Consider the following 13,729-nt stretch of genomic DNA (forward strand, 5'->3'; position numbering starts at 1 on the left):
ACATTAAGTACAAATACTTCAAAAATTGTATGAGTAAATGTGGGTCCTACTTACAGTCCCCTACTGGTTTGATAACACTGTATAAATCAACATGCAACAAATAAATGTGACGTAAATGTGGTGAATAGAAAATGTGAAAACAAACTATTTTATTGTCTATATTCGACTTTGTTGTATTTTCTTCCTCATTCAACATAACTGCCTATTTACGAGCAGGGACATAAGAAGTGCAATTACATAAGTAGGGGATTCCGTTGCCGGTGTTAACTCTTTATATCACCTGAAGAATATATCAAGGATTAGAGCGGTAATGTTAGTTTACTCTGTTTTCTCCCTAACCCTTTTTTAATATAAATTTGCAGATGAATGAAACTATTGATATAGACTTGAGTGGAAAATACTAAAAAGTGTTATTTACCAAGCCAATGTTAATTTGAACAGTATTGGGAATAATATTATTTATTTAATATTGGCCATTGCAGACTTTGAACGACACATAAATAAATGATCAAACCCAATAAAAATACTAAATATCAGGTGAACAGAAAACCCCTTTTCTGGACGGGGTACATGTTTCTTTCCAGCTGAGCTGAGTCTTTTGCAATTATTAATATCCGTCCACAATTTTACAGCACTAAATGCCTCGTAGAAGAAGGGAATGGATAAAATGAGCTTTTTTTTCTAGAAGACAAGTTGTTAGTGTAGCCAAAGTAATGTTCAGTATTTGAGCTTTTCAATAAGTTAACCCTGAGTTAAGTATCAAGTATCCAGTACACCTATTCATTCTATTTAATCACCAAACACAGTGTAAATACTGCTGCAGTCATGCACAAACAGCAGCTATCAACTCCAGTTTCACTTTCGTTTTTCTTTCAAACCTCTAAAGCAGGGATTCCCAAAGTGGGGTGTGCACACCCCTGGGGGTGCGCGAGCTGCCTCTATGGGGTGCGCGAGAGGAAAAGTGTAATGGCGGTCTGATGGTGTAATAATATTAAATATTTAAAAAAAATGTAATTTTAATTTAAAAAGTGGGATTTTTCACAAAATAAAAACATGAATTATAAAAATTCCCTTTGTCAGATTTAAAATGAAAAATGTACAACTTAATAAATGCACTTGAGCTCCTTCCGGCAGACTTGCCACCTGCCGCCAGTCGTACACACTAGCCAGCCTAGCTTGTGCAGCTAACGTCAGCTAACGGCGAACTTCATTCATTCAGCAACATTCATGCAAATATGCTAAACTGGCTGAAATCGGGGAAACTGTCAGGTGGGACATCTGAAGCTATCAGTCGTAAAAGAGGAGAGGGACAGAGAGAGAGAGAGGAATCGGAGGCGAGGGGAATGGAGAGGTGCGTTGGGGAGAGACCGGGAGAAGAAATCGAGTCAGAGTCAGAGGAAGATGACGGAGGAGACCAAAAGGAGGAAGGGATAGCACAGACAAATCGGGAGCACATCAGCCCATCACGGAGTCAAGGTGAAAAAAGAGGAAACGAGGGTGAGCATCAGACTGGGAAAAAAAAGATTGACAATGATGAAAAGTCTCTGTGTCTGGGCTTCACTTGGATTGGCAACGCAGATTGCCCAAAGTCACAGTGCGTGGTGTGCAGTGAGGTTCTGGCTAACAGTCTGAAGCTCTTATTTACGTCGCCACCTGAACACCAAGCATACCAGTGCAAGTCAAAAGCCCCTTACATTGTTTATATCGAAGTTGGAGGAGTTACAAAACAGCCAAAAACAACTGGAGTCTCATTCATGTGTTGGGTCAACAATGACGCACTACGGGCTTCATATCTGGTTACAGAATAGCGAGAAAGGGGCTACCGCACACAATCACTGAAGACGTGAGCTCGCCAGCTGCCAGAGAGATGGTGGAATGTATGATTGGGGAGAAAGAAGCAAAAAAGTTGTGCATGATCCCGGTGTCCAACAACACTGTGTCGCGCCGCATCGATGCTTTGTCCGAAGACATCCTGGCTTCATTAGTCGCTCATTAATTGTAAATGAAATGTGATAATCTGCCTCTGAGCCTGTGCGTGTGTGCTCGCATCCGTATTGCTCTTTAAAAGTGACGCCTTGTGTCACTGAAAGTTATTGAAACTTTGTTGCAGTGTTTCAGGGCGTTTTCACACCTTCAGTTCGTTTGCTTTGTTGCAGTTGCTCCTTTGTTCGGTTTGTGTTCACACTGCAACATTTAACAGCGGACTAAATCTTGTAAACAAATGCCACGCGCGAGCAAACTGTTCTCTCATTGGTCCGATTATTATGCGGCTATGAAGGCTTAAAAGGCTCTGTTGCTTCTTTTTTTTTTATTAAAGGGGGGGGGGGGGGGGTGCGCGAACCCGGTCGGAATGTAGAAGGGGGTGCGCGGCCTAAAAAGTTTGGGAACCGCTGCTCTAAAGTTACAGAGCTCCTCCTGCCTCTGACTCACTGGGTGTGTTATTTTCGTTTCATCGTGGTTATAGGTTGTGTTTTCCTTTGCTCACAGCAAATTATGCACAATGAACCACTCAAGTTTCGTTTCTGACTGACAGAGCTGAGTCATAAAACGCATGAATGAAACTATTGATGTAGATTTGAGTTGAAAATACTAAAAAGAGTAATTTACCAAGCCAATGTTGAACTGAGCATTGGGAATAATATTATTTATTAATTTAATGTTGGCCATTGCAGACTTTGAACTACACAAAAATAAATGATCAAACTCAATAAAAATACTAAATATTCATGTGTTTTTGTCAGTATCTGAGATTTGGTTATTTCCAGTCTTCTGCAATTGTTTATACCCACCCACAATTTTACAGCACTAAATGCCTCAGAAGAAGGGAATGGATATAAGGAGCTTCAAACAAGTTGTTAGTGTAGCCAAAATAATGTTCAGTATTTGAGCTTTTCATTAAACTAACCCTGAGTTGATATCTCAGTAGTCCAGTATTCCTATTCACTCTATTTAATCACCAAACACAGTGTAAATACTGCTGCAGTCATGCACAAACAGCAGCTATCAACTCCAGTTTCACTTTCGTTTTTCTTTCAAACCTCTAAAGTTACAGAGCTCCTCCTGCCTCTGACTCACTGGGTGTGTTATTTTCGTTTCATCGTGGTTATAGGTTGTGTTTTCCTTTGCTCACAGCAAAGTATGCACAATGAACCACTCAAGTTTCGTTTCTGACTGACAGAGCTGAGTCATAAAAAGCAGCTGACAGTTCTCCAGAGACATTTTATCAAGATGTTTTCATGGGGAGAGAACTGCCAGCACGGCTTTCGGTTGAAAGATGGCTCAAATATCTCAGCAGGCGATGGAGTTCACCTTTTAAACCTCGGCTTTGACATCACGGATCTGTCAGCAGGTCACAGCGTGCTCGCCTTCATCAAAAACAACGCTGATGCTGCCATCATTTGCACAAAAGAGAGCAAAGATGGGGGGAGAGTCAGAGGAAAACAGAGTAAGCATAACTTCCTTATGAGCTCTTGCAAAAATAAGTTTTCTTATTCGCAGTAGTGACCTACAGTATAGAAGCTGCATCACTTACATGCAGTATACCTGCTGTGTTCTTTCAGAGTTCGTGAAGTGTAAAGAGAAGATTCAGGCCGTGGGTTGTACTGATGATGATGTGGTCACACTGCTTTCTAAGGAAGGAAAGGTTCTCTGTGTGGACACAACTACAACTCGCACTTATATTCCAAAGTAAGCAGAAACTATTTAATAGTCTTACAAAATCCTAACTTGGGTTCATGCTAGTCAGTTCTGAGTGTTTGAGCTTTGTTTTTGTTCTGTCTCCTGTCCCCTCAGGCCCCTGGAAGCTTTTTGTAACATACCGGTGTCTCAGGTTGCTTGTGGGAGCCAGCACTCAGTGGCCCTCACCAAAGGTACAGTGAAGTGTACAGTAAACTGCTACTAATGTAGCTTAAAGCTATTGTCTCCTATGATAGTCGTGGAAACCCTTCCTGGGGTCTAAAATAGTTATAGGCATGAAACTAAATCAGTTACATACTACCAGTAATCACTGCTTTAACGTTTGAATCCCACAACTGCCTTTTGTAAACCCTTTGTTGTGTTGACTTGGTGGAAAACAACACCTCAGCCAGTGTTGAGACGGGATGGTAAAGGTTGACTCAAAGTCCAATAGTGGCTGGTATCACGGCATAGTACAAGATAATAATGACGATAACAATAACATCTGTTTATATAGCACTTGTGGTTTACAAAAGGCAAACAGGCCAGGGTGTCAGAAAAGTCATTTCTCCACAGGTGGTCAGGTGTATACATGGGGCCGGGACTCCAGGGGCCAGCTGTGTCAGGGGAGGAGCGAGCCCTCCGCCGACTCCCCCCAACACATCCGATCTCTGTCAGCACTCCCCCTGGTCCAGGTGGCTGCAGGGGGAGAGCAGAGCTTCGCCCTCTCCGTGTCTGGTGCCGTGTTTGGCTGGGGAGGAAACGACTGCGGGCAGCTCGGGCTGGGAGACACAACAGGTAAAAAAGAGAAAAAAAGCAATCATTATATCTAATACTCTACTAATACTATTTCTGTTGTATGTAAACCAGAATGTCATTTTTTCTCCCAAATAGACAGACCTACACCAACTCTTGTTCGTTACCTGAACACTAAGAAAACAATTTACATTTCCTGTGGAAAGGACCACACTGCCATTTTGACAAAGGTTAGACCGAAAAAAATGCTCTCTGGCAAGAAAAGCTGTTAGGTGCCTCACCAATGCAGCCTCAACGCAGCACTAACTTCCTAGATCCCACAGAAATGTAAATATCTAACAATAAACCATAGATGGGACGTTAAAATATGTTTGTCTGGTTGCTTCCTCAGAATGGTGCAGTGTTCACATTTGGCTCTGGTCAATATGGACAGCTCGGGCACAACTCATTCGGCGATGAACTACGACCTCGGCTTGTTGCAGAGCTCTGGGGGGCAAAGGTCACCAAGATTGCATGTGGACGGTACGTTGCAATTATAAACTCTTACGCAGTTATTCTGAGCCAATTCAGTCTCATCAGCAATGCACTTCCAGGATGGCTTGACTATTTTCTGCATCTTCCAATTGTGACTTTTTTTGCTTAGAAATGCCAAAGTCAAAGGCACTATGTGAAGCATGTATTAATCGCTTTGTATTGCAAATGTGCGAACGGATTGATACGTAACTTAAAAACTGAGACCTCCCTGACCTTCTGGGTTGCCTATAACAGCATGTGGACCGATTTCTATGTAAAATAATCGAGATGGTCTTGCTCTGACAAGAAGCAGGATGAGACGTTTATGTGCACAGAGTGCCTTGCCTTTCTTCAGCTCTCCTACAGCGCAGCCAGTGGGCAGCTAACACACTAAACACACGCTAACATACTGTTTTGAGTGGCTGTTCTGACCGGTAAATTGGCAAGCTTGCCATTTGCAAATTACGTTATCAGCTAGCATGACAAAACTACCAACATCAGATCCACGCAGCTAAGTAGCAGCTAGCTTACCAACCTTAGTTTGCTTGGCGCTAATGTTATCGCTAGCATGTGTGCTAGCAACAGCAGTTCACTTAATGGCCACTATTATCATTAATAACAAGGATTTTCTGAAAATTCCACGTAATATCTAGAAATATATTTTCTGATCAGTTTGCCAGACCTGTTAGGTTAATTTGAACACTTCAAAATGGCACAGAGAGCATGTTGTTAAATAATCTTAACATTTTGAAAAAAGTTATTTTTACTGTTGCATTTGAGAACATCCCAGGAATTTTTCTGTTGTCTGAAATAGAGGCTTGGAGGCTGTAAAACTCCTGAAAAAGCATCTTCGTTGACATTAAATTACTGTTTTGCGTTGTAACGGTATCTCTATCAGGCATCACACATTAGTGCTGACGGACTCCAAGAGGGTCTACTCCTTCGGGTGTGGAGCGCAGGGGCAGCTGGGACACGGAGAAGAGAGTCATCCGTCCGTGCCGCTACCGGTTCAACTGCCACAGGGTAACTACGTTTCTAAAATAACTAAAATAATTTCATTTTTATTTCAGAGACAGAGATAACTTTTATTCTATTATCATTCCAGTTACCACTAATGGTCCTAAAATTGGAAATATCTACGCAGGAGGAAACTGTTCGTTTGCAACGTCCACATCTGTTAAGGTACCAACACAAATACATATAGTACATATTATAAATGTGGGAGTTGTAATAATACCTTAACCCCCAATTAATACATATGAAGTCATTGTTCGACACCAAACATGAGCCTTTATCTTGATTCTTTCACAGGAAAGAACTGCCAGTGTCAGCAATGTAACACATGATGTGATTGACAAATGGGTCTCTCAATGTAATTCACAGTCATGGAAAAAGATCCAATGGTAAGTACAATGCATTTATCGCATATAACTGGTTGTCTGTTAAATCTATTAATACTCTATTCCCAGTGTTATTGACTAACCACATAACTGTCACGACTTAAATTAATCATTTGGTTCCAAAGCTTTTAACACAGTTTTCTCAGTGCAAAGGACTGACAATATTAAATCTTCACAGGGAAATCCACATGATGTTGTCTTCTGCATCCTGTCTGAATACAAGCTTCCTTGAGCAACGGTAAACACAGTATAGCTTTGCATCAACACTTCTTCACACGTGATAAATGTCAATGACGTTGGTGACCTCTTGTTTGCACCATTATCAGGTCGAACTTTCAGTCTGTCCAATTTATGACCGAACACCACTGTGCCTGAGTAGCTGTTCTGAATATGAGCTTACTTTATTTATTTATTTTCTGTGTTTTTAGCAAAGACAAACATTTCCAGACTTCACCAAAGTACTCTGGCTTGAACATGTCAGTCGTACGACTCGCTTTCGAGAAACTGGTGAAGAAGGACAAGGTTTTCACCGAGGTACTGTATGAAACGAAGATGTGTGTAATATGCACGAAGGGTTTAAAAGTGATCTACTTTGAGTATCCCGTATGTGTTGCTGTTAAAAATGCTACATTGAGATAAACTCTATAATTGCTCTCAATACACGTTCATAATACGTCTGCTAACTTGTCTGAGGCGTTGACGCAAGTGACCAAATCCCGTTATTTTTCCCTTGCTGTCCTTTTCTAATCAACAGGTTGAGGCGGCAGTCCTGCTCTTGCTTCCTTCCCTTGAGAAGAAGCCATTGGGGGTGGAGGGGTTGAGGATCTACCTGCTTCTCAATGAGCTCCTGCATGTGATCCAGAGCCACGAACAGCATCGAACGAGCACAACTCTCGCTGAGGCGGTCGCTGCTGCTGTCCTAAACTTGTCAGCTGACAGTCTCCAGGTCATAGGTACTGTTGCCACCGCACGTGTCACATCAGCAAAATTCTGTTCATGATAACACATTAAAGTTAAAATCCTTGAGTTTCCATTAAATTTGATTGGCGTCAGAGATTCCCGTGCTGGATTCAGATCACCCACTCGAGCACGAGGGACTAGCAGGAAACAATGCATTCATGTAATCATGCACAATGTTATCTCACTGATAACAGCCTCACACTCTCTGCTGGTCATCGCGGGTGACTCCTCTGGTTGCAAAAAGAAGTCTATGGAAGTGTATGAGACAATGACCCAATCCCAATCTCCACACTCACAGACTCACAGACTTTGAGGCGCGCTCCCATAGCGTCCTTGAGTGTTTAGGGGTGTCTCACTGTCAAATCTTTGAGTGTTTGAGGGCTCTCTGGCAGACATTTTGAGCTCTTTATGAACCCTTTCTGTAAGTCAGCATTTGATGCAGACTTTGCCCAAGTGAATTACCCACAATTCATTGCAATGTGACGTTAAACACGGGGTAACCAGTGGAAGCATGGAGACATAAAACAAGGTGAACAAACAGGACGGCACGTGTGTTCAGCCTGGAATATTACATTTACTCAGAAACATTAAGGATTAAAGATGGAACATATAAACACATGAAATTAGAAAATATTAATTTATTTATTCATCAAACATTTAATTTAGTCTTTGAAGCAGTTTTGACAAAACGAGTAAATAGATTATTTGAAATGACTCATGTTGTGAGGAAAGAGCCTGGAAGATGTTAAAATTAGGGAATACAAAGCTAAAATAAATACCCACAATTGTACATCATATTTCTTTGATGTTGTCATGTTAACGTAATATGTTGCAGCAAAATGCTGTCTCATTGGCATTCACACCATTTCTTGCTCTTAGAGTCTCTCACACTCAACCATTTACCAGGTGACCCCAGTAAGTCCCTGAGGGTTCAGGGTTTGAGCCATAAATTAGGGTATGCTTAAGGGCGGGCTTACTGTGATTGACAGCACGCTACACGACATTATCTGGTCTGGGATTTGTCCGTATTTTAGTTTTACATCTTTAACTCTTTCACAGTGTGTTTTCAGTTCATAAATGTTCATTTTAACATTCGTGGTCGCCTAAAAATGTCTTGTTCAGCGTTTGGTTGTACTTCGCTCCACCCTTTCGTGTCACTTCCGGTTGTAAAAAGCCAAGATTGCGACGGCCAAAAAGTCTACCATAACTTCTAATCTAATATAAAAGGCTCGCGTACATTCTGTTTGTTTTACTGATGAGAGGAAAAAAAGAGCCTGTTAATTCTGCCTGAATACATATATTTTGTCTCATTTATGGAATAGTTGATGCGTATATGTTTTCAGTAACACATGCATGAAACAAAGTTCTGATTTATCAAACATATCTCTTTGAAATGGCTGGTTTACCGATTCAAGATAATGCCAGGTGATGTAGAAATGGCAGTAAAAATGGTCAACGTTGCTTTAACACTGCTTTAAGATAAAGCTTTGACATCTGCTCAGCTGTTAAACGCTCACTGGCGTTAATGTCTGCAAATCTCCATGTTGTCTTCCTCAGGGGACTGGTGGTCCTCACTGCCGCCCTCCACCAAGGTTCAACATGTTAATGTGTGGAAGCAGGCCCTCTCAGTGATGCTGTCCTCTGAGTCTGTTCCTCTCAACTCTGGAGTCAGAAACCTGCTGCTAGTCCTCCAGTACATGTACAACGTTAGTATCACTTGTGAACGTCACAGCATAATCCTATACACTTTTTAATTTGATGAACTGTTCCCCTAATAAACACCTGTTTAATAAAAGGTCAACAGCAGGACTGCAGAACCTCAAAGGATGCCAGAAACCGACTTCTGTTTGTTGATTGACAAAAACTTTCTAATTAAGGATCTGCAGCTTTGGATTTTTCGGTCACAACTCAAGGTAAAAAGAACACATGGTTAAATAATGTGTGAGGTAAAGCCATGATGCTGTCCCTCCTTCTGGGAGGATGATCTGTAATCTTGTTTTGTTTTTACCTCCCTTTTCAGAATTTGCAGCCACTTATCCTGTTTAGCTTTCCAATTCTGATGGATCTGAAGTCAAAGAAATTTGTTTTTGACGTGAATGCTGAGTACACCAAGGTAACTGAAGTCTTGAACTGTACCTCATGAGAACTAACCTTGACCCACAATACTGTCAAGATCAAGAAATCTCCAGGAAACCCTGTGTTCTTTTCAGTGTGTGTCAGTGCAGTATGATAGAATACATGTTCTCTGTGTGAGAAACAATGAAGTTAGCTGACAGTCACAACACAGAAATGGTATAATAATGAAATCTTGAACTGTATTCCAGATGACAGCACAGTACTCTTTGGATCTGTTTTGTGGATTGGACGAGTATTTTGAACTAGACCTGAAGCGAGCATCGGTTTTGGAAGACACCTTTGAACAACTTGCTACTGCTGATCCCAATGAATACAAGTTACCACTTGCGGTAAACATGTAGTTTTGATCTGATAGCCACAAGTCTCACTTTAAATCTTGCATTGTTGTATAGGTACTCTTGTATAAGCTACTGTACCAGGAGGAAAACTCAGTTTGTGCCTTTTTGTCCTCCAGGTTTATTTTGATGAAAACTTCACAAACGTAGCTGATCAGTATCTCTACAGAAAAGACTTTTTTCACGAAGTGTTTCACGAGATGATGTCAGCTGAATCTGGGATGTTCATGTTCAACGACTCCAAAACGCTGGCATGGTTCCCCTCCAAAGTAAGACTTTACATCTTCATACAGGAAAAACAAATATTCAATTCAGATCTTAAATTATTATCATCCTATTTTGTTTCTAGTTTTCTGATATGAGTTTTGTCTTCCATCAACACCAGGCAACAGAGGAGGACCAGAGATACTTCCAGTTTGGGGTTCTGTGCGGATTGGCTTTGTACAACCAGTACATCATACACTTACCCTTCCCACTGGCTCTGTTCAAAAAGCTGCTGGGTGTAAAGCCCTCACTGGGGGACATGATCGAATTCAGCCCATGTGTTGGAGAGTAAGTTAATTGTAACGAAATTAATATATATTTGAATCACAAATGTTTGGTTACAGTTGCTGACGTCTGGTCAAAACATACTGGAAACCCTTTTTTGATATCTTATGTATTATCTCTTTTATTTTGCTTCTAGGAGTCTGCTGAACATCCTGGAAGTCTGCGAAGATGATGTCATACAAAACCTCTACATGGACTTTGTAGTATGTGTTTTACAGATAGTCAATAACATATGTCCTTCCTCCTCTTTCTGAAATCTATCATTTCTCAAAGCAGTGACATCACTATCTTCTTCTTTCTGATAACTGATCAACAGATCAACTGGGATGGCACAGAGGTGGACCTTGATCCTAAAAATCCAGAGAAGCCCCTGACGGGGGAAAATAAGTAAGGACCATGCATTTTTGTGACTTTCTTGAGTGCTTTGTTATTTGACAATAATTGAAGGAAAACACTCAATCAGCATTGATAGACGAGTACACATCAAAGGTTTCTGGCAGAGGCTGATATTAACACGCCAGATGGTGTGTTCCACAGAACCATCTGATAAACAGACAATGGAAACTGTTTGGAAAAGGGCAGGCACTTTCAAATTAACAGTAGCAGGTGATTTAATCAACCATCATCGGCCAACTTCAACCAAACTGCTATTATCAGTAGAGTTGACATGAGGATATAACTGTGTATCATCTGCATTGAAATTAAAAGATTTATAAGATCTACTAATTGTGTGAACCAGAATAGGCATGTTAAAGAGAAAAGAATGAGGCCCAGAGTCAATCCTTGAGGTACACCACACCACAAGTTTTGTGGACGAGGAAATGAAGCTACCACAGTTCCGCAGGAAAATACAGAGAGATAGGATTTATATCACTCACTCGCTGCTCCGACCTTTTGTTGAAATTAAACTTTAATCTGCGAAACAGGAAGGAGTTTGTAGATGCCTACGTGACTCATGCCTTCAACACATCAGTGGAGGGCGTGTTTCAGGAGTTCAAGCGAGGCTTCTTCCAGGTGTGTGACCAGGATTTTGTGAAGCTGTTCAAACCAAAGGAGCTGCAGGAAGTGCTGCTGGGCAAAGACTTCCATGACTGGGCAAAGCTGAAACAGGTACAGTCTAAAACAAGTGCTCTTTGCACTCTGCAACTGATTTATTGCATCCTCATCCCTGCATCACGCTTGATTTGAATCCTAAAAATTATCTTGAACAGAAGTGATTGTAACAAGTTTGTTTCACTGTAATTAGAACACAGATTATGAGGGGCTGTACAATACCACACCACCACACCCCACCATACAGATGTTTTGGGAGGTTTTTGATGAACTAACTGAGGATCAGAAGAAAGCTTTCCTTTGTAAGTATTGTCCCTGATTTTGACATTTAAAAACAATTCCAATTTATTATCTATTTAATTGACTAGACCTGCTATATACTGTACGTGCAAAGCTTAACACTTAGGATGTCACAAAAATAAATGAAAAGGCAAGAAACTCACTGATTACCACTGTAGCGTGAGCGGCTCCTCCCCCGTTTCTCGGTGGGGAAGTAGTTCGCACCTAACACGGTGGTTACTCCGTCGGCTGTCCCACCTGCGAGCATATGCGTTCCTCCTTGAGGTCTCAGAACAATACCTTCGGCCTTTTATCTCACCCCGTAGCTAAATCATTAGGATTTCGGAATTAATTGTCTTCTTGAAAGTCTTTTACGGCTAATGCCCTATAGGAGCTCTCAATGGGATGTAACCCTAACACCCTGTATGTAATATTTATGTACATCGTCTATACTTTACTGTTGCCTCTTGTGAACATTCTCATCATTTATGACTAACACTGCCAAGTCTTCACCCAGGAACTTACCTTAAGCTCCTCTGCATGTTTCAGTCGTCACATCTTATCGCACCATTAACGTGCAGAGGAAGAGGGCTACATTGTTTTAAAGGACCAGAACACTATTTTGGTTTCAGTCACTTACTAAATGTAAGGCTGTGTTTTTATTTCTGGTTTTTCACACAAGATTCACGTACAACAATTTCAATTCAATGAAAGTTACAGTGGCTCCAAGAACTCATTCTAGCATTCCTCTCTGTCAGCCTTCACTGATTTTGTAATGAGGTCTTCTTCTGTCAGCTCTCTGACATTCCCATTCTCTAGTTGGGGTGGGGAGAAGCCCCAAACTCAGTTTTTCTGCTGCTTTTTATGCTGATCTAAGGCCGGCACCTCCTTCATTTCATGTGTCACTCACACATGAGTCCTCCTATTTCTTAGCTGACACAGAATGTAACTGGTGGTAACTGGTTTGATCCTGCTAGAACCAGAAGCACTGTAAGGCTCAAGTGACTATTTTAAACAAAGTGTCTAACTCTAAACAGTTTATATGTCAAATCACAGCTATCATAAAATAAAACAATTCACATGATGATGGTTATAAAAAGTATAAACAAGCTATATGTTGTGCTGGTTATACTTTGAAATCAAAAGAGTTACAGGTTATAATGGCTCTACTTTTATGCTTTCATACTTTTCTACGATCTTTCTACACCACGTTTCCCTCCACTAGGGTTCGTGACTGGCTTCGAAAGGGTGCCCATTCTTGGCATGGAAACGATCAAGATGACAGTCAAAGTTAAAGGAGTTGGGGACCTCTCTTATGACAAGTACTACCCTCAGTCACATACATGTTACTCAACCCTGGAGCTGCCCTTATACTCAACCAAGGAGATCATGCAAAGCAAGCTTACTGAGGCCCTGAGCAATAATAGAAGAATCTACAAGTGATGGAGGGTCTGCGCTGTGGCTGTATCTGTACTGAACAGAGGACTTAACATTGGAATAGAGCACTTTGTAAATGGCTGAACAAGGAGCAGCCTTTGTAGCTACTGCTAATATTACTGTGTATTAGCAAACGTGAAGGGTTTTATATTCTTTATAATGAAGATGTGTGGTGGTGGATGTACATTCAAAAATGCATGATTCATAATGAAAACCTGGATATAAATAGTGTATATGTATAAACTGAATCTGTTGCAGGGGAATCTTAAGTGATTTTACAAGTGTCTCATCTCCTCAGGCAATAATGAGTGTGATAGAGTTTGTTATTTTGGGGCCAAGTTGCACAAAAAGTATTTCATACAAAATAGATGTCAACAGCAAAGCATACTCCTCTCTAATAGAGACTTTAATGTAAGAAAATGTTTGCTATATGTAACGTTTTTCCTTGTTGGCGCAATAAATATGAAACTTGTTTAATTCAACTGCAGCATCTCTTGCATAACTCCAGACCCCGAAACTATTTATATATAAAGTAAGAATTACCTTCTATATTTTATGGTGGGGTATAAAAACACCATCTGCCCTCATACTGTTCAGTGGATTACTAAGCTTGGATAGATAGCAATATTTTACACT

General features: G+C 40.9%; 1 protein-coding gene across 1 annotated transcript; it reads left to right on the forward strand.

The window, feature by feature from the left end:
* Positions 1-3,228: 3,228 nt before the first annotated feature.
* LOC306791784 (putative E3 ubiquitin-protein ligase HERC4) lies at positions 3,229-13,099 on the forward strand (the record flags this gene model as incomplete). Its single annotated transcript, XM_079288658.1, has 23 exons — positions 3,229-3,445; positions 3,561-3,687; positions 3,793-3,869; positions 4,252-4,473; positions 4,570-4,661; positions 4,823-4,953; positions 5,843-5,967; positions 6,050-6,126; positions 6,256-6,347; positions 6,523-6,582; positions 6,773-6,878; positions 7,099-7,297; positions 8,862-9,010; positions 9,101-9,217; positions 9,301-9,417; positions 9,629-9,769; positions 9,895-10,044; positions 10,161-10,327; positions 10,461-10,527; positions 10,641-10,711; positions 11,251-11,434; positions 11,571-11,679; positions 12,882-13,099. The coding sequence occupies 23 exons, from the start codon at positions 3,229-3,231 to the stop codon at positions 13,097-13,099; spliced, it is 3,015 nt and encodes a 1,004-aa protein (XP_079144784.1).
* Positions 13,100-13,729: the final 630 nt, after the last annotated feature.

This window comes from Melanostigma gelatinosum (genome assembly GCF_949748355.1).
Source record: "Melanostigma gelatinosum genome assembly, chromosome: 1".
In the NCBI taxonomy this organism is placed as follows: domain Eukaryota; kingdom Metazoa; phylum Chordata; class Actinopteri; order Perciformes; family Zoarcidae; genus Melanostigma; species Melanostigma gelatinosum.